The 27,777-nt window shown below is 43.7% G+C and overlaps 1 protein-coding gene across 2 annotated transcripts in view; it reads left to right on the top strand.

The window, feature by feature from the left end:
• Nucleotides 1-27,777, top strand: part of NDST2 (N-deacetylase and N-sulfotransferase 2) — a 195,906-nt gene that overhangs the window by 147,818 nt on the left and 20,311 nt on the right. For both annotated transcript variants that reach the window (XM_075348849.1, XM_075348850.1), the window contains exons 4-6: nucleotides 3,155-3,309; nucleotides 18,502-18,687; nucleotides 19,477-19,605. In XM_075348849.1, coding sequence (XP_075204964.1) covers nucleotides 3,155-3,309; nucleotides 18,502-18,687; nucleotides 19,477-19,605 — 470 coding nt within the window. The remainder of the gene's footprint in view (nucleotides 1-3,154; nucleotides 3,310-18,501; nucleotides 18,688-19,476; nucleotides 19,606-27,777) is intronic.

Raw genomic sequence — 27,777 nt, 5'->3', positions numbered from 1 at the left:
CCAGGAGGAACTTTGTTGTAGAGATGGATGTATGAGATGGAGCACCATCCTGCTGCAGAATTTGACCCCTTTTATAATTGGGAATGTAAGAGGTAGCTAATACTTCTTGATATTTTAGGCTATTGATATTGCCTTGCACCTTGCAAATGTTTTGCACACCCCCATACTGAGTGTAACCCCAGACCATTATCTTTCCACCACCAAACGTAATTGTTTTCTGGATCCATACGGGCTCCAGTAGGTCTCCTGCAGTATTTGCGGTGGCTGTGGTGTAATTCAACTGAAGATTCATCAGAGAAATCCACCTTCTGCCACTTTTTCAGTGTCCATCTGTTTAGCAGGCTGTGGGACTTGGCAAATGCCACACAATTTTTTGATTGCCTTTTTGTTTTGTGCTGGCTTCTGGGCACTGATTCGACCATGGAGGACATTTCGAGACAGAATCCTACAAACTGTTCTAGTTGACAGGAACTTGAGGTGACCAGGCCTGTTGGAGCTCTGCTGCAGTGGAGAGGCTGGCTTTGGATTTTCTAACCAACAAACGTTCCTCCTGAGCAGTTGTCTTGCAGGGTCTTCCGGACCTGGGCTTGTCAAAAACATCTCCAGTCTCTTCAAATCTTTTTTTAATTTTTTTGTACTTGACGCTGAAACACATTAAAGGTGCCAGCCACCTCTGCAGTGGATCTGGTCTTCAGCCTCTTGATAATCAAGGCTTTGGTCGCAGGGTGGATTTTTGGCATGTTGTCCGAGGTCAAGTTGCAGTTTAAGTGAAGGTCTCGGGCGCTGGGTTTCTTTTTATACACACCCACTAATTAACCGATCATTTAGTAAGCACAGGTGAGGCTGTAAACTAGGATTGGGTGCAGTATATGACAAGGCGACAAAGCTATTGTGTTGCCAAAATCTGACCTTTATGTGTTCATTAAATGATCAATATTTCAGCTTTGCAGAAACTTTATTTTCATAACCTAAACCAAATTTGGGAGGGTTTCAGCTTTCAAAAGAGTAATTTATAAAACCAATGGATGAATTTAAAGTCAGGTTATAAGCTTTTATTTACATAACATGGATAAGCGACAGAACGTCTTTTAGGGAGTGTACATAATATTGATGGCAGCCATCTTGCCTGAGGTTCTGTTAACAGCAGTCACAGATATGCTGTACTTTACTTCAGCCACCGAGACCATAGATTACAATGGTCTGGAGGTTCCTTTTGAATGTCTGCAAGTATCTTAGAATCCATGGAGAATGGATATATAACGTATGTTGAAAACTTGTGCAACTTTGCATTATGGCACCAATATAGCTCTTTAATAGTGAACTGTCAGCTCCCCAATATGTCTTTTTCAATAAATTGTAAGTAAATTTGAATCCTATTTTTGTACTCTTGTAGGCCCTAAAATAAGCTGAATGGAAGTGAAGGTACAGGTCCTGAGACTGCCACGGATCATTCAAAAGACTGTTCAGAATATCGCAGTTCAGGAAGTAGAAGTGCTGAGCGCATACATTCCTCTGTACGTGCTGAGCTCCTGCCTGAGCGCATATAGTCCGGTGTACGTGCTGAGCTCCTGCCTGAGTGCATACAGTCCGGTGTACGTGCTGAGCTCTTGCCTAAGTGTATACAGTCCGGTGTACGTGCTGAGCTCCTGCCTGAGTGCATACAGTCCGATGTATCTACTGAGCTCCTACCTGAGCGCGTACAGTCCAGTGTATGTGCTGAGCTCCTGCCTGAGCGTGTACAGTCCAGTGTATGTGCTGAGCTCCTGCCTGAGCGTGTACAGTCCAGTGTATGTGCTGAGATCCTGCCTGAGCGTGTACAGTCCGATGTACGTGCTGAGCTCCTGCCTAGGTGCATACAGTCCGATGTACGTGCTGAGCTCCTGCCTGAGCGTGTACAGTCCGATGTACCTACTGAGCTCCTACCTGAGCTCGTACAGTCCGGTGTATGTGCTGAACTCCATCCTGAGCCCGTACAGTCCGGTGTACCTGCTGAGCTCCTGCCTGAGCGCGTACAGTCCGGTGTACCTGCTGAGCTCCTGCCTGAGCGCGTACAATCCAGTGTATGTGCCGAGCTCGTACGGTCCGATGTACCTGCTGAGCTCCTGCCTGAGCACAAAAGGGTATGTCCCTGAACGCCCTGGCAGTGTCCATAGGTAAGAGTGGGGCCAAGAACGCATCAAAACCCTAAGTGGTTTTTAACACTCATTGCCAAAGTTTTGCTCCAGTGCTTTTGGCTTTGCAGGGTACGATTGAGGCAGATAGAAACCACGGGCTTTACCTGTACAAACTGCACTGCCCAAAGAAGCATCCGCTTGATATAAAACCATGTGCTGTTTTGCCGTGCAGTCTTTGATCATATACCGCCCAATGCCATTTTATGTGCGAATACCGTAAAAATAACGCTTGTGTATCCGGAGGAAAGACACAAGGCAGAGCTCTATATTATTATTTTCAGGGATCTACAAGTATTTAACAGGACTTTCCCTTTTAAGAGCATGTGCAGCCGAGAAATCTGCAAATACTGGAGTGTTGGTAGGAAAAACGGTGTGTAAAATACGCAAGTTTTTGATGCATTTTTGATGCTTTTTTTTTTCTCCCATTTATTTGAATAAATGAAAAACACTACAAAAATGTAACATGTGAACATACAGCAAACACTTGTCACCCCGTGCTGGGCAATTATCAGAAGCCAAGGACCTTTTTAATTGATGTCTCGATCTTTGTACACTCTGGCCACTAAGCATATGTTCACACAGTATTTTTGCTGCGTTTTTACCATGCATTTTTTAGCGCTGAATCAATTCCTTGTTTTACAATAGCAGAAAAATAGATGAGATTTCTAAAATCTCAATCACACCATGCAGTTTTACGAGTTACGTTTTTTGAGGTTTTTTATGCAGTGTCATTTTCAGCGTATTTGCAGCCATTTTTACCCATTCAAATAAATAGGGGTAAAAATACAACAAAAAGGTGTCCAAACCACACAGCGTTTCTCCTGCCAACATTCTGGTGTTTGGTGCATAAATCTCCACTGTAAATCCTCAATGTGTGAACATGCCCTAAGACAGAACATGCTGCTGATTTGATTGCCTACTCCAGAATGTAAGTGCTGTGTGCCTCCTGGTGACACTTCTGTGCCGTCTTGTCTCTCCAGGCACAGATGAGGAAGACGAGGGGGATGACATGCTGCTCATGCACAGGAAGGAGTTCTGGTGGTTCCCTCATATGTGGAGCCACATGCAGCCTCACTTGTTCCACAACGTCACTGTCCTCGCCGAGCAGATGAAACTCAACAAGCAGTTTGCCCTGGTAATGACCCGCTTGCGCTTCCTGTTTTAAATCCCGATGAAAGCTTTTATTACATGCAGGTTTCACAGAAGGATCTCCATTCTGCCGAGCATCAATACCGTAAGAGCACTGATTGATAAAGACTGTAACGATGCAATGTTAAAAGCTGGATTTTGCAAAAGTAATAACTAAAAAGACACAGATCCAAGTGAACTATATTAAGAACTTGTTTGTGGTGTTTTTTTTTTTCTTTTTGCTTTTTTAAACCAGACACAGCATGAGGGAATCTGAGTGGTGGCAAATCCGTGACTCTTTTTATCTAGGCTGGTTCGGGGCTCTAACTTTACTCTATGCAGAAAAGCAGTTCAAGGCTTGTCTATGATCTTGGGCTTCCTTGAAAATTTCCAGATTCTCTCTGATGTGACAGCATTTAAAGTAATGCTTAGGTATTAAAGCCGGGGACCATTAGATCCTTGCTTGTGCGCTATAGCAGACTATTCCAGAAGGTTGTGATTGCAACGGGACATTCATGTGGATCTGTCACACGGAGTTTTGCACAAAACTCACACTGTCATGGTGGCGTCAGGTTCTGTTCACATCGCTGAGTCTGACTCTCCGTTCAATGATTTCTCTGGTGTTTCTGATCAACTTGGCCAGACCCAGGTGTCAACGTGCGGTCTGCTCATTCATAGACAGGTTAGGAAGAGTTAACCTCTGGTAGCCTGCTCAGTAGGCTTTTTTTGATCACATGTTGTAAGGAAGCCAATTACTTCAGCTCCTCTCATTTTTAGGCTGGAGGAAATCTTCTACCTATGCCAACTATAGGTTATGCTGTGTTGGTCTGTGAGTTTTGGTGTCCCAGACTAGCTGGAGAAAGAGTTGCTTTGTGCTTGGTGGTGTTGTGGAGTTACCCATCGTCTTATTGTTTCCACCTTGCTCTTGTTTTACTCCTAACCTCTTAGGCTGGACTCACACGAACGTAAAACCCGCATCAGTATCGGAACACATCACTCGGCACGGCTGGCTTCTCTGCTGACAGGAGTAGGTCTGCTGCATGGATTTCTATGCTGCTGACATGCTTTCTGTCCAGAGAGTGTGCGGCCGCACCGAGTGATACGTTCCAATACTCATGCGTGTTATACGCTCGTTTGAGGACACCCTTATTGTTTTATACCTTTTTGTGTGTGCTGTGTGGCAAAGTCTATTTCTGTGGGTTAAATCAAACGCCTGTCCTGGCCCCCTCCTAGGGGAGGGGATATAATATCAGAGCTGGTCAGGAGCAGGACCAGAAAGGAGACTCGGACATCTCCACCATTAGGGGTATCTCTGAGAATAGGAATAGCACAGTGCCCCCTAGTCTTTGCTTAGGGACCCCCGTTTCCTACAATTCCCATACTCGTTCGTGACTGGATCAAACAATCATGCCATGTAGTTTCCATTTCCAATCACAAACCCTGGTCTGAATAATCTGCAGAACATAATTTACAGAACAACATTAAAGTCACTGATAAACATTTCCACCCCTATACCGGTGTAACGTCTGATTTCTATAGTGGGTCAAGCTCGCATTGTAAAAATGTTCTTTCCAGCTCTGCAATGAGTGCCTTTCATTTGTCTGCTAATATCATAGGAACTTAATGAAAATCCACAAATCTCAGAGCTGGTATTGCACACAAGTCTTCTCTTACCCCCTACATGGGAGCGTGGTACTCCGCAGTCTTGAGGGGGCTTTCCACTTACGGAGCAATCTGATTTAAATGAGGATTATGAAGTTCATTTATCAAGCACTTTAGGAAAATGAAAAGTGTATTCATTAGTCTAGTCATGCTAATTTTTGGGTTGCTATGGGAAACCGTGTACTCCATCTGGCGCGTATCCTGAGGTTCTCGAAAATTAATTCCAAATGCATTCAAAATGAACAAAAAAAACTGCATTCAGATAAAGCAGGGTGAGGAACCTTTTTTTTTCTACTGAGGGCCATTTATACCATAATTAGCGGCCCGTGCAAAATTATCAACTTAAATATGATCCTCCTATATGTGGTCAACGATTTAATTGGCTCCCCCCTAATGTGATGGCTGGAGCCGCTTTGCTTTGGTGAGGCTGTAATGATCGTGTTCCGTTTTTCCAGATTTGCATCAGTCTCGAGCGCAGTTCACTGTTTCTAATAACTTTTGTAAAGAAATGTTCTCTGAAGTAAGTTCTCTAACAGACAAATACAGTCATGGCCAAAAGTGTTGGCACCCTAGAAATTGTTCCAGAAAATGAAGTATTTCTCCTATGTTATGTCTTTATATGTTTATTTCCTTGTGTGTGTATAGGAACAACGCAAAAAAAACCCCTCAAAAAGCAGCAAAAGAGCTAATTGGGCATAATTTGACACACAACCCCCAAAATGGGCCTGACAAAATTGTTGTCACCTCAATTTAATATTTGGCTGCACACCCTTTGGAAAAAATAACTGCAATCAGTTGATTCTTATAACCATCAATAACTTCTTATAACTCTTAGCTGGAGTTTTGGACCACTTTTCTTTTACAAACTTTTCCAGGTCTCTCATGTACAAAGGCGCCTTCTCCAAAAAATTAATTTTAAAATCTCTCCACAGGTGTTCAATGGGATTTAGATCCAAACACAATGCTGCCACTTCAGAACTCTCAAGCACTTTATTTCTTGGTGGTGATTGTTCTGCTGGAAGACCCATGACCTAGGGCACAAACCCAGCTTTCTGACATTGAGCATTACATTGTGACTCAAAGTCCTTTTGGTATGCTTCAGATTTCTTGACTCCTTATACACAGTCAAGGCACCCAGTGCCAGAGGCAGAAAAACAATCCCAAACCTTCTTTGAACCACCACCATATTTGACTGTAGGTACTGTGTTCTTTTCTTTGTAGGCTTCATGTCTATTTCCATAAACAGTAGAATTATGTGCTTTGCCAAAAAGATCCATCTTGGTCTCATCTATCTACAAGATGCTTTTCCAGAAGGATTTTGGCCTACTCGTGTACATTGTTGCAAACTGCAGTGCAGTCTATTCTTTTTATGTCTGTCAGCAGTGGGGTCCTCCTGGGTCTCCTGCCATAGTGTTTCATTTCACGCAAATATCAGTGGATAGTTTGTGCTGACACTGACGCACCCTGAACCTGCAGGACAGCTTGAATTTTTTGGGAACTTGATTGGGGCTGCTTTTCCACAATCCAGACTATCCTATAGTGTTACAACATTTCTCTGCCGTCCACATCCACAGAGATTAGCTACAGTGCCATAGGTAGAAAACTTCTTGATTTAAGTTGCGCACCGTGGACAAAGGAAGAAGATCTTTTTAGATTGCCTTGTAATCTTGAAATTGTTGATATTTTTCAACAATTTTGGTTCTCAAGTCCTTACAGTTCTTTTCTCTTTTTGTTCTCCATGCTGAGTCTGGCACACACATTCACACAATGCAAAGATTGTCAACTTCTCCCTTTTTTATCTAGCTTAAGGTGTGATTTTCTTATTGCCCACACCTTTCACTTGCTACAGGTGAGTTTGAACAAGCATCACATGCTTGAAACAAAGTTGTTTACCCACAAGTTTGGATAGATGACAATTGTGTGGACCATTTTGGGGGTTTTGTGTGACGTTATGTTCAATTTGCCTTTTTTTTTTTTTTTTTTTTTTTTTTAGCGTTGTTCCAATACACAGAAAATAAATATGTGTATAATAAAACATGTTTAATTTCCAATCATTTTCTGGGAGAATAATTTCAAGGGCGCCAACACTTTCAGCCATGACTATATATTTCACTTCAAGTCTCCTCATAGTTGGAAATCTATCACTGCTCACGTGATGTTTATAGAGCTAAAGCAGTAGGGGGACTGCAGAATCCATCACATAGGAGTCACCGAGACTGCTGTATACATCAAACGAGGCGTTAAGAATGCTACTCATAAGACAGAAGTACAGTGTGCACAAAGACTGGTAATTGTTTAAGCTGTGTGCATGTACTCAAGAATTAAAGTACTGTCAGCCGAAAGAGCAGGCCCAGTAGCCAAAGCCGTATAATCACCAGGAATATGCCCAAGGGTCGGAGCAAATGACATCCGGAGGTTCCCCAGCCCTGAGATATACCATATAGTGAAATACTAAATTGGTACAAGACGTTGGTCTTTAGTGGAGGTGAAGCAGCTGATGATCTCAAGGATTAATTTCACTGATGGAATTTCATGCAATGTGCAAGGTTTCTGCTGTGCCTCCTTTTGGGAATAGATAGAGCGGGTTCTACTTATTGAATTTAAAGGGAATATTTCACCAAGTTTTTGCTACCTCATCTGAGAGCAGCATAATGTACAGACAGAGACCCTGATTACATTGATGTGTCACTTACTGAGCTGTTTGCTGTCGTTTTGATAAAATCAATGTTTTCTCTACTGCAGATCTAGCAGTTATACAGAGCTCATGAATTTGCTGGAATCGGGATCTCTGCTCCTACATTATGCTGCTCTCAGATTAGGTAGCAAAAACCTGGTGACAGATTCCTTTTAAACAGTGGACCAATTTTTCTCCTGTGTGCTGTAAAATGTTAATGATTTGGGTAGCTGAGACTGTTTATTTAACAACAGATTTCAAAACCTTGGTTCAGGTGTAAGAAAGGGGAAAAATGAGGACTCTGTAGAATCAATTACAGTCTGTAACAGTAAAGTGCTAGAAAAACTGTTACAGTTGGGACAGATTTACTAATCCTGTGGAATTGTTACAGCATAAAATTAGATTGGCGAGTCTGTAATTCATCAAACTTATCACAATGACTTATATAAGATGATAATTCTGGTTCATTCTTTAGACTGTCTAATGTAAGCTTGCGGTGCGTTTTTAGTGCATGACAATCATGTAAGCACGTCCCTAAGAGCGTTCTTATCCCGATAATCGTGCAGCCTAAACAGGCCGCCGAGGTCATTTATTTGCACTCGGATAAGAGCTGCTGGTAAAGTGGGGTGTTAACCCAAAATATCATAGAGGAAGTATTCACCGTACTCTCAAAATTTCTTTTGAATTGCAAATTTTAATTATAAAGCAAATACAGTAGGCCGTAGTCAGGTCTGAAATTTCAGGACAAAGCGACTGAGCAAATAAGGATGTTTCGACCCGTCCCAGGTCTTTGACTTCTGAAATGGCAGGTGCACATCTCTTCGATTACTGAGTGCAGCGGTTTTGATACAATGTGCATTTTTAGCTTTAGTCATGTAACAGAGTCCAGAGAGCTGTCCTGACCACACCAGGCTCTCTATAGAGATTGACACTTCACTGTCAATGTACAGTCACAGCAGGGAGTGGCTTTGTAGTCCCAGCAATGAGAAGTCCTGCTTTTTAAACAAACATAGCAAATAAACAACAGATCCCACTGTGACAAGGCAGGCAGCCCTGAATTTTCTGTGTAAACCCTTGCAGCATACTGGCTTCAGCTTACATGGCAAAAACCTGCTGACAGATTCCCTTTAAAGGGAACCTGTCTGGAGCAATATGCACCCAGAACCACGAGCAGTTCTAATCTCTGCCTAACTGTCCCAGCATCTAGTAGTATACATAGAGATCTTTAGAAAAAGTATTTCTAAAGAGCCCATATAATATGCTAATAAGACCAGCGACTAGTCCCCTGGGCGTTAATTCCCCTGGCTAGTCAGTCCCCTTAGCAAGTAAGCACTCCCATGTGGGTGTGCTCACAAGCTAATGAATGTGCAGCATCAGAGGATGGTCGTACTTGCCTCTCTGCTGCCATCGCATCCGACTCCTGAATTTCGGCTCAGTGCACATGATCCCAGACTTTCGGTCATGTGTACTATGAAACCGGGTGTACGCATCCTGGCTTCAAACTCATGTAGTGCGCATGATCGGAAGTCCGGGATCATGCGCATGGAGCTGAAGCCCAGTGATGGGCACGGTGGCAGAAGAAAGGTGAGAGCGACCATGCCTTTGACACTGCACATTCATTAGCATTTTAGCACAACCACAGGGGCGTAACTAACATGCTATGGGGGCCGACTAGTCAAGGGAACTAACGCCCTTGCGACTAGTCCCTGCGCTTATTAGCATATCATATGGGATCTTTAGAAATACTTTTTCTAAAGATCTCTTTATCTATGCTACTATAGGCTGGTATAGTTAGGCAGGGATTAGCAATGTGCACCCAGGACTGGTTGATATTCTATCACTTCTGTAGCCTATACGCAATCACTGGAGCACTGCTCAACAAGGGGAGGGTAATTAAAGTGGGTTTTTTGTTTTGTTTTTTATACAATGAATTGCGCTGACAAGCAAAAGATTTTTGAAAGAGGCCAATTCCTTTATAACTGGATATTTCTATATGGCAAACAGACTATGACACTCGTACATTATTAGATACTTGATAAACCTACAGGAAAATTCTGCATCTGAGGCCACATAATCTTCTGATATGTCACCTACCCCATTCACATAATACAAGGGAGAGTGCATACACACAGGATAGCAAACACCATTCGGATTTTAACAGTTTGCATATGGATACCTTGGGTTTCCACTTATTAAATGACAGTGGCACTAATCCTCACATTAACCCATTGGCATTTAGTCGGCAGTAATGTGTCGGCCTTGAATTTCTGCTTCAAAGTTTTTTTTTAAAAAATACACACTGAATTTTCATGTAACAAATCCTGATACCAAGATCGTAGTGAACACATCTGCTCCAATTTAGGGCAGAAATTCTTTACCAGGCTATCGAACAAGAAGGAATAGGACCATTTCCAGAGTCCAAGACTGGATCATATTCTTTATGCACTAAAAGGTCTTAAAAAGAAATGACTTCTTAATGAGACTCCTTAATGTTGTCATTTATGGCTTCTGCAAAGAGTCATTTACTAAAACTCTAATGCCAGGATAACTATATAGAAAAATCACTGCCACCAAATGTAAAGAACATAGTATAATGAGGGGACATTTGTAAGACCTACAGTCTAATAAAAGCAATAACTATATAGGGATAATCTAGTTACAACACGAGAACAGGAATCCTTCAGAACACAATATGTGCCAGCATTGTCAGTGGCCTTACCAGCACCCTAAATACCTTTATAATTCAATGTGTTCAGGCTACTTTCACACATCCGGTTTGAGCCCTGCGGCTCAATCCGGCTGTGAAAACTATGCAACGGATGCGGTGAAAACACCGCATCCTTTGCATCAGTTTTTACATGCGGCCGGTCCGGTTTTTTCCGGTTGCGGCATGCTACTGAGCATGCGCAGTGGAAAATACCGCATGCGGCGACCGGATGCGGTTTTTTCCGCATCGCGCCGCATCCGGCCTCCATAGGGATGCATTGAAAAATGTGCCGCAGCGGCCGGATGCGGCGCGATGCGGTGTTTTTTGCCGGAGCAAAAAACGTTGCAGGGTACGTTCGATCCGGCCGCCGCATCGGCTAAATCTGCCGCATGCGGCAAAAACCGGACCGAACGCAAGCCCCTACGGCACAATGCGGCACTAATGTAAGTCAATGCAAAAAAAAACCGCAATCGGCGTTACAAAAGCCGGTTGCAGTTTTTCTGCAGAACGCCGTATTGTGCCGCAGAGCAAAAATCCGGATGTGTGAAAGTACCCTTAGAAGTTGTGCGGTTCTGGCCTAATGTATGAGAAGAAGAGGGGAAGTGGCCTTGTTTCTTCCTAGTAATCAGAGCGGGGAAACCGTTCATGGACTCCAGTTGCTGTAGGAAACAAGGACACTTAATCTTGGGAGTTTGTTTTCTTGTAGCCGATGATGATGAGGTATGAATAGCTATCATCAGGTTGAGTCCATGTATCACATATTCTCGCATACCCAGAATGACCGTCTGTTGTTCAGCAATACTTTATGTAGTCCGGTCACACACAGGAAGTGGTCTCTTACATCAGAGGTAGTGATGAGCGAGCACTACCAGGCTCGGGTGCTTGGTACTCATAACCAGCTGTTGGATGCTCGGATGGCCGCGACTCGAATACCCAAATATAATTGAAGGCAATGGGAAACTTGAGCATTTTCCTGAAGATTTCTCAGAGAGCTGCTTGAGTTCCCCATTGCCTCCATTATATTCCGGTACTCGAGTCGCGTCTAACCGCTGGTTACGAGTGCAGAGCACCCGACCATGGTAGTGCTCACTGATCACTAATCAGAACTATCATCAGAGATGGGAGAAATAACCTTTATATTAGAAACAAAGCACACTTTACCACTGGACTTTAAAAATAAAAATTTCAAGAACACCAGGAACTGGCATCAAGGATTTTGTCCAGTTCTGTTATTTGAAAGCGCTACATGCGCATATTTCTCATAAGTAGAAATTATACTGACAGATTCCCTATAAGATAACGTTAGATAACAGAAGGCAGAGCTCTCTTCTGGCCACCAGCTAAATTTCCTTAAGCCCCTGTCACATTTAACGACTTACCAGCGATCCCGAAAACGATGCGACCTGATAGGGATCGCTGGTGAGTCGCAGGGAGGTCGCTGGTGAGATGTCACACAGTCAGATCTTACCAACGACGCAGTAACGATGAGCGACCTGTATAATGATGAGCAGCCTGTATAGGAGGTCATTGTTAGGTGTCAAACACAGCGATGCGTCCTGCCCAGCAGGACATCGGCTTTGAAGAAAATAAACCAGAACAGTGTGTAACGATCAGCGATTTCACAGCAGGGGCCAGGTCGCTGCTGGATGTCACACGGACTGGATGTCCAAGTCCCTAATCTCCTCCAACATCATCTGTCAGGGTACGGTTGTGAGCCGTCATATAATATTGTCAGGTCTGGCCGCTTATACTTTGCGTTTGGGGCCTTTACTGACCATGAGCCTGAATATTAGTATCTGCAATGCACACTACTCCAGCACAACTACTGAAGTGGTCTCCAGAAAATGTTTGGTGTTAAAATGTAACTGTAGTTTTGTAAAAGTTCTTATATTTTTCAGGCACTGCATAGTGTTGCTGATCGATGGGGGTCTGCATATGTGCTCAATAGTATGCCTAGGAGTCTGTGAATTCACTCTCACAGAGTGGCATATGGATCCATAGGCTTACTATTGTGCCCATACATTGCTCTGTGCTCGCAGCTCATGCAGGATCTACACATTTAAGAACTGTTTTTTTGACTGATCATCAGAGGTCTCAGTACACGAACCCCCAACTGATCACCAACACCATGCAGTGCCTGTAATATATAAAACGTTTTTCAAAATGACCGTTACACTTTAAAGGGAATCTGTCAGTAGGATCAACCCTCCTTTGCCGTCCATATGGGCATGTAGGTCATACAAAGTTGCATAAAATGATATCTTGATATCTATGATCTGATGTCTTATATCAGGGAAATTCATGTTTTTCTTATGTAAATTAACTGTTCCAGGCTATAGGCTAGACTGATCTGCCAGAGAATTTTCTCCTGTGCTTATTTTAAATTAGTGCATTACAGTTAGTGTGAGATGTGTAACTAATACAGAACAGTAGAACTTTGTAAGAAGACAAACACGTTAGCAGCTGCAGCTCTCACAGCTCTGCTGTATTGCAACTATATGCCAACACTGACTGTGAGATGGAGGCTGAAGCTGAGAGGAACCTGCAGATGTGTCCGTTATTATCACAAACCGTAAGATCAGGAGAACAGAGAGCGGCCGTATTTATAATGATCTCTGGAGGCAGGTGCTCAGGGAGATCGGTGTCCAGACTATAGATCTTAAGGCTATGTGTGCACGGGAGAATGTAGCTGCCGATTTTTCTGCATCAAAATCCGCAGCTTTCCCGCAAAATCCGCACCTTTTCAAAGGTGCGGAATTGCCGCGGATTTGGTGCGGATTTTTTTTTTTTCTTCCCAATTTTAAAGCCAAAATCCGGATGAAAATCCGTAACAATAATTGACATGTTGCAGATTTTTCCAGATCAAAATCCGCACGAAATCCACTGCGGAAAAATCCGCAGCGTGGGCACAGCATTTCCAAAATGCCATAGAAATGTCTGGGAAGTGCCCGAGCTGCATATTTTCGGGAAATCCGCGGCTTTTCCGCGAGAAATCTGCGGCAAAATCCGCGCATTTTCCGCAGCGTGGGCACATAGCCTTACAGCTCATTTACATATAAGAAAAACATGGATTCGTCTAAAATAAGACATAAGATCACAGATATCTAGGTATCATTTTATTCAGCTTCCTATGACCTTAATGCCCATACATACAGCTAAGGAGGGTTGATCCTACTGACAGATTCCCTTGAAGTGGAGATACTCATTATAGGACTCCTTTTTTCTTCTATATTAGCTCACAATCCAATTGTCATGGGACTGCCTGCTCATTGAATTTAATAGGTGACCATGTAATACATGATTGCCCTGAATCCCTCAGTGTGAGTACTACTCTCACTTTCTTTGCTCTTTTTCGGACTTAGTTCCCCACTTTATTGTGGTTTTAAAGTATGATCAAATCTATATCCGAGGCTCCTACATTGCCGCATCCGTCATAAAGTACTGATGTGCAATTATTAAAACGGTCACATACTGTACTGAATGTAACTCCATCACATATTGCATTGTGTATATATACATTCATATATATTTATGAAGTGTCACGTTTTCACTCCATTAATCTTTTTTGAGTAATGGATTACTGGCAACATTTTATATAAAATAATTCTCTAATTATCACATGCTCATAGTATAAGCCTTACTGTTTCTAACTCTAACACTAAACTGTAGGACTTTAACATTGATTTATCCCTGGGATAGGCTATTGGGATCCGATCGGTGGAGATCTGACTCTGGCACCCACATTAATCCAGTTCCGTCCATCAGTTAGTGGGCGTGGATGGTGCAGCAGATACTCGCCCATCGATCTGATATTGATTACCTAACTATGAATATGTTGTCAATATTAAAGTCTGTGTAATGGAAGAAAGGTGGCCACTTATCAGCATTATTTCATACCGAGATAGTATGGGTTATACAAAGCTCCCAGAAAGGAAGATAAAAGGATAGAAAATAGTTGTGCGGGCAATTCTGACAAAAAAAAGACAGGAGGCTTGATGTGTGAAAAGGTATGTTCTGTGCCAGTGGCCTCACTGCGCTCCCGGCTACTGATGTGGAACATTAATAAAGACAGACCTGGCCCCAGCGAGCCGTGACCACACACGTGAAATTCCATGTTTTACTGATATTAGTCGCTGCGGGACTGACAGACGTACGCTCGCATAAGGTAACCCAGCGCTTGCTTTCCATTTCTCTCCTGAATCCCAGTTTCTGTATAATAATAAAGGTCTGTCTCCGAGCAGCTATGAGGCCGAGCTGGCAGCTTTTGTTTATTAGTTTGCACATTGGCACCGCTCGTATTTGTAGAGCGTTGTTGACCTTGAATGGCCTCTTTCGTGTACTTGGTCCCTTCTTTGTCTCATTATAATAGTGAACGTGAACTCAAAAAGCCGCTAAGCAGGTCTGCTCTTACAGCGCTGAAAAGAATAGCGGCAGCTGTAAGGTCAGGCATCCTTTACTGACACAGAATATGCTGCAGCCGCCAAACCAGAGCTACAACCCCAAAAAGTGTGGATGCTGTGTAAAATGTAACGATAGCAAGCGAAAGTAAGAGATTTCCAAATCCTTACAATCTTGTTTTCTTTGCATGTTACACGTTTTTGGGAATTGGGGGTGTATATAATGTTGCGAAGTTTAATGTTAAGCTTATTCTTTAACATTTAACCCTCTCAGATGTAGTTTTTCATCTATTTGATCGTTTGTTGCATCTTGTAATAATATTTAAAAAAAAATTATGAAGTCACTAGGTCTGTTCCTATTTTAGGTCCTTGGCTGTGTGTTTAATTTCAGTCATCCCGTCCTTGTAACATATTTCCTCTATTATTTCTGCTGCTTATTTAATGTATTTCTCATCTCTGTCCAGAGATTATTATTATTTGCACAGCTTCTTTTCCCAGTTTCACTCACTATCAAACCACCAATAATTTGGGATGGGTAAATGTAGTCTGAACCCACAAATGAATAATTGGGCTTTATATTCAGGTAAATGTGCATAGGCTTGATTTATGCAGTGAATCTATTGTGCCATGCACCTCCGATAACTTTTACCAAACTGCTCACTTGGTCAACAGTTGTCCTAGTTCCCCATACACAGGATTGCTTGGCTCTGAGGAGACTGTATGTGTAGTCAATGGAGGGAGGGTAATAAGCGGCTGCCAGAAACTTCTGTAAGGCTGGTTTCACACTACGTTTATTTAACATGCGTCAGGAACGTTTTTTTGCTGCAAAAGCGGATCCTGCTTTTACAGCAAAAAACGCATGCAAACGCATCTGTTATTTTGCAGGATCCTGTCACTGGATGTTTAGGGGCGGGCATTGGAGTCATGTGATCGGGAGTGAGGGGAACTAGACTGGGAGCCGGCTTCTGACAGCTGCAGACGCTGGTAACCAAGGTAAACATTGGGCTTGGACACCCGATATTTATCTTGGTTACAAGTGTCTGCAGCTGCTAGGAGCAGGGCTGCCTGCACACGTAACCAACGTAAACATCGGGTAACTAAGAGAAGTGGTTACCCGATATTTACCTTGGTTACGAGTGTCCGCAGCTCTCAGGTGGGAGAGAGAGGGAGGGGAGGAAGGGGGAAAGACATAGATAGAGAGAGGGTGAGGGAGGGAGGAGGAGAGAGAGACAGATCACGCGAGACTAGTTCTGTTTATGCTCAGTAGAGCAAGCAGGATCCTGTCTATCAGCACGCCAGCGTTCACCTGCGTTTGCGTGCTGTTTAGTCAGGATCCGGTGACATGCAGTATTTGGACGCAGCTCAAAAACGCTACAAGTAGCGTTTTTGAAAGATGTTAAAAAACTGCAAGTCGCTGGATCCTCACTATAACGCACGCAAACGCAGGTGAACGCATGTTAACGCGAGTCCATTGCAAATGCATTGAAGTGAAAACGCATTTGCACTGGATCCGTTTTTCCGCTAAAAAAACGTTATGGACGGATGTTAAATAAACGTAGTGTGAAACCAGCCTAAGAATGACTTCAAACCAAGTACAGGCGCTCGGCACATCATGGTGCGGCCAATCATTTCAATAACCTCATCTGCTTGTTTTCTATATCTCCACCATTCTCTTGCTGTATGAAGCCAGAACTGTCAAGCAAAGAAGAGGGGAGGAGGGTAGAGATAGAGAAACATGTCGGTGGGAAGGTGTATTTAAAGGGAACCTGTCATCAGAAATTTAGCTATAAAGCTAAAAGTTCCCCCCTCTGCAGTTCCTGGGCTTCATTCTAGGAAGCTTCCTATAGTTTTTGTGGCCCCTTTTATTCCAAAATAAATACTTTACAAACTTGTACCTTTTCGTATGCAAATTTCATAAATCTTCCATGGGGGCGGGCTGCCTGATGTACGTTGCTGTCCTCCTGCCGATTTACGCCGCCCCCGAACGCTGAATTTCAAACCTCAGGACGCCGCCCCTGGGCGCCCGTGGTCCCGTGCATGCGCTGTACTACTGTAGCGGTGCCGTGCACTGCGTGCACGTGTGACCGCTGGTGACGCTTTTGCGCGGGCACCGACTGCTCAGTCCGCTCCTCCCATCTATTTCCTGCTGCTGAGCAGGATGGGAAGGAGGTGACGTCCGGTCATCTGGCCAGCGAGCGTTTGCGCAGAACGCTGGAGGAAGAGGGGAAACTGCGGTCACGAGGTTATGGGCGGCACTTGCTGATGACACTCACAGCGCCGCCCATAACCTTGTGCCCGCGCAAAGTGTCACTAGCGGTCACACGTGCACACAGTGCACGGCACCGCTATAGTAGCACAGCGCATGCGCGGGACCACGGGCGCCCAGGGGCGGCATCCTGAGGTTTGAAATTCAGCGTTCGGGGGCGGCGTAAATCGGCAGGAGGACAACAACGTACATCAGGCAGCCCGCCCCCATGGAAGATTTAAGAAATTTGCATACAAAAAGGTACAAGTTTGTAAAGTATTTATTTTGGAATAAAAGGGGCCACAAAAACTATAGGAAGCTTCCTAGAATGCAGCCCAGGAGCTGCAGAGGGGGGAACTTTTAGCTTTATAGCTAAATTTCTGATGACAGGTTCCCTTTAAAGGGAACCTGTTAGGTGCAATATGCACCCAGAAACACAAGCCGTTTTGTGTGCATATTTCTAATCCCTGCCTAACTGTCCCTCTATCTAGTAGCATAGATAAAGAGATCTTTAAAAAAAAATATTTCTAAAGCTCTTTTATCTTATGCTAATGAGCGCAGGGACTAGTCACAAGGCTGTTAGTTCCTGCTCTAATTCCGACCTCTTAGAAAAGTAGCACTCCCACAGGGGCGTGCGAACATGCTATTCAAGGCAGCATCACCACCGGTGATGCAAGTACCTGTGTCTGTTGATCAGAAGTCCCGAAACTTCCGGTAATGCGCACTAGACCTCTCTAAAGCCAAGACATGTACTCCCAGCTTCATAGTGCACATGACCGCAATTGCAGGGAATTCAGATCAGCAGTCACAGCGGACACAGGTATGCGCGGCACCGCTTGTGATACTGCATTGAATAGTATGTAGGCAGGCGTGCTACCATGCTAAGAGGGTGCAATGAGTGCAGGAACGAACACCTTTGTGACTAGTCCCCGTGCTCATTAGCATATGATAAATGATCTTTAGAAATGCTTTTTCTAGAGATCTTTGTGTATGCTACTAGATGCAGGGATTAGCAATATGCACCCAGACTGCTGACAGGTTCCCTTTAAATTCTTGGCCCTGCCATGATGCACCGAGTGCCTCTACTTTGTACCAATATTCTGTGTTGACAGTCCCTTTTAAGTGGGCATGTTGGAATTCACCATACCAAGCTTTCATTCACATAAACATATGGTGAATTTACAGGCCTGCAACACTACTGATCCAAGCTCCCAGCCTCATGTATGCCTGTGAGGCTTTTAATTTGGGTCGGTCTGGGCATTGGTATCCCCATGCAGACCATATAATACGTTCTTGTAAATGAAGCCTTTTTTAGCATCCTTATTAGATTGTCATCTGGTCTCACCAGAATGGGTTGGTTACATAAAATTTTATCGAACATGTTCTTTCAACTTTCAACTCCTCTATTTGTCTGCTGGTGATGTTATCATACAATGATTCTTTGTAGTTATATTTAAGATTTTATTTCACCCCTCATGCTTCCATAACAATATGCTATCCTATTGCGTTTTTAGGAACATGGTATCCCCATAGATTTGGGGTATGCAGTTGCACCTCATCATTCAGGAGTTTACCCAATACATAGTCAACTTTATGAAGCCTGGAAATCTGTATGGAACATCCAAGTCACCAGCACAGAAGAATATCCTCACCTGAGACCTGCTCGCTACCGGAGAGGATTTGTCCACAACAACATCATGGTAACGGTGGATTTATAGTACAGTCTCATCAACAAAATACTGTCTCTTTATACTGCATAGAAATTCATGTTGTGGCGCGAGCTATTGGGGTTTTATAGGACAATTAGTGTTTTGTTTTTTTTCTTTGTTATAAGGTAATAGTAGTCCTGAAAATAAGAAACTTTGTTACATGTCGTAACCAAGAAATCCACGTTCTGCAAGTCTGATCAATCAATCAATCTCAAAATTCTCAATTCACAGGTAAATCTGTCTTCAGTGAATACAGATTTTCCCAATACGGAGTCCGGAGTTGGATCTCATTAAGTTCTGTGGAGAACTGTCATTTTAGAAGGATGTCTGTCTGCCTATAATTCCTCTCTACTCCATAGAATTTTAAAAGAGCCAACAGTCCTCCCCATCTCCGTAATGAGTCGGTCTTCACCGAGTACATGATTTACCAATGAATTTGAGAGTGAAAGATCAATTTAGAAAGAGTTTCATAGGTTTTTTTAATGTTGAAAGTAGACTTAAGATCATGGAGTTCAAAAATTAAGACACTATATACTGTATCTCCAAACATGTCCTCCTATTTTGAAATGATCATCCAAAAGTGTTTTAGAAAAAATTGATAAAAACAAAACACTCGGTCTTCGAGAGTGAAATACACTGCAACTATTGCATTTTTGGTCTTTTGTGTTTACAATGAATGTTAGGGACACCTGTGCCTTTTGCTTCTTTTTATTTGTTTTCAATGATGAGTATCCATTAGAAATGTAGCTAATAAGCTTTTGCCATGCATTTTGTCTCAAGGTTTTACCCCGACAGACGTGTGGACTTTTCACTCACACTATATTCTACAATGAGTATCCAGGAGGGTCGAAAGAGCTTGACAAGTCCATCCGTGGTGGTGAACTGTTCCTGACCGTCCTATTGAACCCGGTAAGAGCAAACATGCATTTAATTACATTACAGAATGTTTGCCTCAGCTAAGAATCTTTACGCCCTAAAGAAAAGCATCTAGGAAGATCCAAGCTTGTAGTGTGATATTTATGTTGCAAAGTAGTGGTCTGCCTCCCTGAATAGTTGTCCGATCACTCTGAAAATAGAGTTTATGGGTACGTCACTAAAATTTGTGATCACACCAGTCCAGGAAACTCTTTTCATCATCAGATGACTGTAAATCTCCTGGAATAATCAGTCTTGTTCTTAGGTTTTGTCACCAGTACTTAAGCTCTAGATAGATATATGTGTATTGGTGTACTGAGTTTACTGGCACTGCCGACTGTCTTCAGGCTCCTTCGTAAATCTCTTTACATTGCCTAAAACTCTTCATGATCCTCATAAAGTTATCCATTTTATTGTACTCTTCAGTACGTGAAAAACTGCTTTAGTCGATCGTCCATGATTTCTTGTTTGTTTTTTACTATTTGGTTTTGCTTTGTTTACACTTAATAACACTTTGCCCTCTAAACTTCGGACCTCCGTGATAAAACCAGGCAAAATGTAGCAAAGCTCTCTGTGCGGTTCTTTAATATTTATGAGCTCCTAGCATTCATGTTACAGCTCTGAGCAAGTCTACACACCAGAATACGCCGAATTAACTTTAGCAACGAACACCCTGTGTATGGTGCATCAGATGGGGAATGTGTGCATCAATATATAATGTGACCTGTGACCAAAAACCACCTTCCACAACCTCACCTTTGTAGCAGTTTGGCTGTACACCGTACTGTGCAGATGTTTTAGGCAAAAAAGTGAAAAAAGTGTTCCAAGATAATGTTTTAAAAAATGGAAGTCTTAATAGTTTATTTTGATCAATAAATAAAATGCAAAGTGAATGAACAATAAGAAATCAATGTTTGGTGTGCATTTCCCTTCAAATCAGCATCAAAGTATCGATTATCCTAGGTACACTTTACTTGCACACAGTTTTTTAATGTACTCAGCAGGGAGTATGTTACAAACATCTTGGAGGACTAACATCGGATCTTCTGTGGATGTAGGTTCAAGCAAATACTCTATCTTTTCAAAGACTCAATGATGTTGAGATCAGGGCTCCCTGGAGGCCATATCATCACTTCCAAGACTCTTTGTTCTTCTTTACTCTGAATATAGTTCTTCATAACATTGGCTGTATGTCTGAGGTCCTTGTCCTGCCGAAGAATCAATTTGGGGCACCTCTCAGATTGTATTGCATAAAGGGTACATTTTTGCATATATTTTTCATCATTGAGGATACCATTATTCTTGATCAATTTTCCAACTCCATTTGCTGAAATGCAGCCCCAAATTTGCAGGAAACTTCCACCATGCTTCACTATAACCTATTGGCCATGTTTCCATGTCAGTGGTGTTAGTTTTGGAAACAATTCTTACATCAAGGCTGGACTTCTGCAAATATTAGTGTAACTGGTTCCTACTTGTTGCTGTCCATTTTGAACTGATGGCACTGCTGGACCTTTTCTGATTTCAGGAAGAAGTAAACATATATCATTTTTCATCTGCTGAACTAAATCTCCTTGACTGACCACTTTGTCTACAGTCCTTAACATTCCCGAATTCTTGGTAATGAGGCAAAACCGCTTGGATGACACATCTCGAAATCTTTGCCTGGGAGAGACTTTGCTGATGCAGTATAATTGCCTTGTGTCTTGTTGCTGTGCTTGGTCTTGCCATGATTTTAGCATGACTTGTGACATGAAACAGTCTTCACAGACCTCACTTTCATAGCAGTTTGGCTGTTCCTCATTCAGTTTTTAAACTTCCTACACAGCTGTTTCTGTTAATGATTATTTTAACAGAGTATGAAAATGCTGATCATTATCACCTGTTAGGTGTAATTGGTTACTCATACACCAGACTAAAATCGTACAAAGTCCCTGGAATTGATGCGGTTTCATACGGACACATTTTTTTCTAGTCCTATGTTTGAAATCAATGTACCTCCTATAAGTCTAGATATATTTATCACTAAAACTGGTTGCAAATCCCATCAGGAATTTTAAAAAAACAATCTACAAACATAGATCACTCCCTTTTCAGTTTTTCTTAAAGGGGTGGTTCACCCATTTTTTTTTTCCCCCAATGATTGCCACTTACCATTGTCTGCAGCTTCTGCATTGGCTTCTGTTTCCATTTCTGGCACTGAGCGGCGCTATCCTGCACGCTCAGTGCCAGTCACATGACCCCCTGGAGCTGTGGCCGCCTGCATCCTCTGACGTCCCGGCATTTCCGGGCTCTCAAACTAGACGGGTACGTCACAGGATGCCGGCGCCACTCACAGTGATTGACTGGGCTGTGGGCGGTGACTACCGCACGTCACAGCCCAGCATCGAGGGGAGGATCCGGAGGACGCCAGTGTGGAGCGGTGAAGGCAGAGCGCGCGCTTACCAGCATTCAGCTGTGGGAGGTACGGGGCGCCAGTGTGGAGTACAGGGGGGGTTTCCTCCACTGAAATCCCCCCTGTCACGCAAGTATGTGATCACACTGTCCACCCGCCCGCTGTGCTCAGCTGTCAGGAGAGCGGGCGGTGTCGGCAGTGTGATCATATACTCCCACCAGCAGCACAGGTGACCGGACGCTGCATGGGACCAATCTGCTCCACTCTGTCACCTGCACAACAAGTCCCACAGTGGAGACAGTGACATGCTCTGCTCTGACACATAGTGTGCTGCATGTCACTGTCTCCATTCTGGGATTTGTTGTGCAGGTGACCGGATGCTACATGTCACTAACTGTATCCACTCTGGGACTTGTGCAGGTGACCGGATGCTATATGTCACTATCTGTCTCCACTCTGATTTCTGCTGCATAGTACCAACTGTATACACTCTCACTTGCAGAACAAGTACCACAGTGGAGACAGTTAGTGACATGTAGCATCCGGTCACCTGCACAACAAGTCCCAGAGTGGATACAGTGACATGTAGCATCCGGTCACCTGCACAACAAGTCCCAGAGTGGAGACAGTGACATGTAGCATCCGGTCACCTGCACAACAAGTCCCAGAGTGGAGACAGTGACATGCTCTGCTCTGACACATAGTGTGCTGCATGTCACTGTCTCCATTCTGGGACTTGTTGTGCAGGTGACCGGATGCTACATGTCACTATCTGTCTCCACTCTGATTTCTGCTGCATAGTACCAACTGTATACACTCTCACTTGCAAAACAAGTACCACAGTGGAGACAGTTAGTGACATGTAGCATCCGGTCACCTGCACAACAAGTTCCAGAGTGGATACAGTGACATGCAGCACACTATGTGTCAGAGCAGAGCATGTCACCAACTTGCTCTGCTCTGTCACCTGCGATGCTGCATGTCACCAACTAAGGGTAAGTTCACACAGTGCGTTTTTCGTGGCGTTTTTGCGCGTTTTTCTGGTGCGTTTTTACTCAGAAAACTGCATGACTTTGCTTCCCGAGTAAAGTCTATGCCATTGTGCGCACTAGGCGTTTTTGCTGCTTTTTTTGCGGCGTTTTTTACCACATTTTTGTGCTGAAAACGCAGTGACATTGCTTCCCCAGCAATGTCTATGGGTTTTCAGAAGTGCTGTCCGCAGACAGCGTTTTTTTGTAGCTGCGTTTTTGTGTTGACCACAAAAATGCAGCATGTCAATTATTTCTGCGTTTTTCACTGCGTTTTTCACCCATTGAGTTCAATGAGATGTTCAACAACGCAATGAAAAACGCATATAGCTGCGTTTCTCTGACTAAAAACGCAGCTATAAACGCAAGGGGTGGGTACTACAGTGACGTGTACAGGAAGAGGATTCCTTCTGTTGGTAAACACAGAAGCATGAATCCTCCCGGTACCGTCACCGCTGCGTCCACAACCCGCCCGGTGCCATGTCAGCTCCGTGCGGCGCCATGTCTGGGCGGGAGGTGGAGGCAGCGGCGAAAACCAAAGTGAACAGTAGAAAAAAAAAAATGTCATACTCACCTGTCTGCAGGGTCACGGTGCCATGTCCGCTCCCAGCCCCTGTCTCGGTACCGCCGCTCTGGCTGTGTGCAGTCTCCCCGGGGCACGTACGAAGCTTGCAGAACCTGGCGGTGGATCAGCTCATCGATTCTCGCGGTGTCGCCGGCTTTTTTGCGCCCGGCCGGCTATCAGCTGCTCCTGCCGTCAGGGGACTTCATCAGCTGATTACCGGCAGCTCCTGCAGCGATGGGACAGGATCATACTCCTGTCCAATCGATCGCTGCAGGAGCTGCCGGTAATCAGCACATAAGTGAGTATGTATTTATTTATTTTTTTTTTCGACTGATGCATCAGCTGATTGTATAAAAGCCGATTATACAATCAGCTGATGTGTCATGTGATTCACGTAGTTTAACCTGACACATCATCTGATCGCTTTGCCTTCCAGCAAACCGATCAGATGATATTGGATCCGGATTGGACGGCGCGGGACCCTAACCGAGGATTACTGCGGAGGGGGGTTTATTTCAATAAAGATGGAGTCACTAATTGTGTTGTGTTTTATTTCTAATAAAAATATTTTTCTGTGTGTTGTGTTTTTTTTTTTTTTTTATCATTACTAGAAATTCATGGTGGCCATGTCTAATATTGGCGTGACACCATGAATTTCGGGCTTAGGGCTAGCTGATAATATACAGCTAGCCCTAACTCCATTATTACCCGGCTAGCCACCCGGCATCAGGGCAGCTGGAAGAGTTGGATACAGCGCCAGAAGATGGCGCTTCTATGAAAGCGCCATTTTCTGGGGTGGCTGCGGACTGCAATTCGCAGTGGGGGTGCCCAGAAAGCTTGGGCACCCTTCACTGTGGATTCCAATCCCCAGCTGCCTAGTTGTACCCGGCTGGACACCAAAATTAGGCGAAGCTCACGTCATTTTTTTTTTTTTTAATTATTTCATGAAATTCATGAAATAATTAAAAAAAAAAAAAAAGGGCTTCTCTATATTTTTGGTTCCCAGCCGGGTACAAATAGGCAGCTGGGGGTTGGGGGCAGCCCGTACCTGCCTGCTGTACCCGGCTAGCATACAAAAATATGGCGAAGCCCACATCATTTTTTTTTTCTTTTTTGGCAAAAAACTGCATACAGTCCAGGATGGAGTATGCTGAGCCTTGTAGTTCTGCAGCTGCTGTCTTCTCTCCTGCTTACACTAGTGAATGGAGGATGCTGAGCCTTGTAGTTCTGCAGCTGCTGTCTGCTCTCCTCCATTCACTAGTGTATGCAGGAGAGCAGTCAGCAGCTGCAGGACTACAAGGCTCAGCATCCTCCATTCACTAGTGTATGCAGGAGAGCAGACAGCAGCTGCAGGACTACAAGGCTTAGCATCCTCCATTCACTAGTGTATGCAGGAGAGCAGACAGAAGCTGCAGAACTACAAGGCTCAGCATCCTCCATCCAGGACTGTATGCAGTTTTTTACGCAAAAAGAAAAAAAAAATGACATGGGCTTCGCCATATTTTTGTATGCTAGCCGGGTACAGCAGGCAGGTACGGGCTGCCCCCAACCCCCAGCTGCCTATTTGTACCGGGCTGGGAACCAAAAATATAGAGAAGCCCTTTTTTTTTTTTTTTAATTATTTCATGAATTTAATGAAATAATTAAAAAAAAAAAATGACGTGAGCTTCGCCTAATTTTGGTGTCCAGCCGGGTACAACTAGGCATCTGGGGATTGGAATCCACAGTGAAGGGTGCCCAAGCTTTCTGGGCACCCCCCACTGCGAATTGCAGTCCGCAGCCACCCCAGAAAATGGCGCTTTCATAGAAGCGCCATCTTCTGGCGCTGTATCCAACTCTACCAGCTGCCCTGATGCTGGGTGGCTAGCCGGGTAATAATGGAGTTAGGGCTAGCTGTATATTATCAGCTAGCCCTAAGCCCGAAATTCATGGTGTCACGCCAATATTAGACATGGCCACCATGAATTTCTAGTAATGATAAAAAAAAAAAAAAACACAACACACATAAAAATATTTTTATTAGAAATAAAACACAACACAATTAGTGACTCCATCTTTATTGAAATAAACCCCCCTCCGCAGTAATCCTGGGTTAGGGTCCCGCGCCGTCCAATCCGGATCCAATATCATCTGATCGGTTTGCTGGAAGGCAAAGCGATCAGATGATGTGTCAGGTTAAAGGATGTGAATCACATCATACATCAGCTGATTGTATAAAAGCCAATTATACAATCAGCTGATGCATTGGTGCAAAAAAAAAAATAAATAAATAAATACTCACGTCTGTGCTGATTACCGGCAGCTCCTGGAGCGATCGGATGAGAGTCTGATCCTGTCCCATCACTGCAGGAGCTGCCGGTAATCAGCTGATGAAGTCCCCTGACGGCAGGATCAGCTGATAGCCGGCCGGGCGCGAAAAAGCCGGCGACACCACGAGAATCGATCAGCTGATGCGTCAGGTGACTGCATCAGGTTATCCACCGCCAGGTCCTGCAAGCTTCGTGCGTGCACCGGGGAGACTGCACACAGCCGAAGCGGCGGGACCGAGACAGGGGCTGGAAGCAGGCATGGCACCGGGACCCTGCAGACAGGTGAGTATGACATACACACACACATACACACTCACTCACACACTGTATATATACACACACACACTGTATATACACACACACACACACACACACTGTATATACACATACACTGTATATACGCGCGCACACACACTTTCTTCCCCTGGCTGTGTAGAGCTGCTGCTGTCTCTGTGTAATTGATCTCAGTGCACATCCACTGGGAAGAGGCAGGGGGGAGGGTTTGGGTGGGAGCAGAGTGGGTGTATTAGACACAATGGGTGTGTTAGATAAGCTAGACACCGCCCTAGAGCCACAAAGAATTCTGGGACTTGTAGGAACTAAACACAGGAAGTCAGAGGAGAGATTAACCCCATCAGAGCTGGAGCCAGCAATGAGCATGTGCTGCTAGTGCACAATGAAAGGTAATTTTGCTGAAAAAACATAATAGATGTGTTGAGGGGCACATATTAGCAAGATTTATCAGAAAAAAAAAAAATCAGTTTTGGTAACTGGACAACTTCTTTAATGGAAATTTCCCCCCAATTTTTTTTTTTTTTTTTATTTATTTATTTTTTTTTTACTATTTCATTAGAAATATAAAAAAACACAGCATTTTTGGTATAGCCATAATCATACTGACCTGAAGAATCCTATTCTCCGGTCTTTTTCACAACATTATGAATACTGTGAAAAATAAAACTCAGGTAACAATCATAGTATTGCATTTTTATTTTTTTTTTTTTTTTTACCGCACTCGGAATTTTTTCTCTCATTATTCATTGTATATTTTGGTAAAATGTATTGTCATTCAAAACCACTATTTGCTTTGCAAAAAACTAACCGTTCCACTTAGTGTCGTGATCTGGCCCAGATGTTAGTTTGGGCAAAAAAAGAGAGCAAAAGTAATATCAGCTCACCGGTATGGGGGTGATTTGATGATTTAAGGTGAGGTGCACGCAACAGTCAGGCCGGTTCCGAAGTTGTATACTGTGGTATTGTATATAGTACAGATGATCACATGTTTAAGTCCCCTAAGGTCAATAAAAAAATAAAGTAAAAGAATAGAAAAAAGTTTAAAAAAAAAATAAAATTATCCCCTTTGCCTCAAAACTTGTTTTCAGCTTCCTGACTATTACTAACGCTGCTTTCACACATCCGGTTTTTCCTGTGCAGAACAATCTGGCGATTTGCAGAACAAAACGTAACCGTTTTTTTTTTGCCGCCGGTTGCGGTTTATATGCATAGACTTACATTAGTGCCGTATTATGCCGCATGGCCTTGCGTTTAGTCCAGTTTTTGCCGCATGCGGCAGATTTAGCCGATGCGGTGGCCGGATGGAACGTTGCCTGGCAAAAAAAAAAAACGCAAAAAAAACCGCAATGCAGCGCGATTTGCAATGCATGCCTATGGACGCCGCATGTCGTGTCCTGCGGCAAAAAACGCATCCAGCCGCCGCATGCGTTTTTTTCCACTGCGCATGCTCAGTAGTCTGCCGCAAGTGTCAAAAACCGGACCGGCTGCATGTAAAAAACGTATGCAACGGATGCGGTTTTGTCGCCGCATCCGTTGCATAGGTTTTAGAGCCGGATTGGCCGGCTCTGCTACAAC

Source organism: Anomaloglossus baeobatrachus, chromosome 5 (assembly GCF_048569485.1).
Source record: "Anomaloglossus baeobatrachus isolate aAnoBae1 chromosome 5, aAnoBae1.hap1, whole genome shotgun sequence".
Classification (NCBI taxonomy): Eukaryota; Metazoa; Chordata; class Amphibia; order Anura; family Aromobatidae; genus Anomaloglossus; species Anomaloglossus baeobatrachus.
The sequence above is the reverse complement of the archived record's forward strand: the minus strand, read 5'-3'. Positions and strand labels throughout refer to the sequence as shown.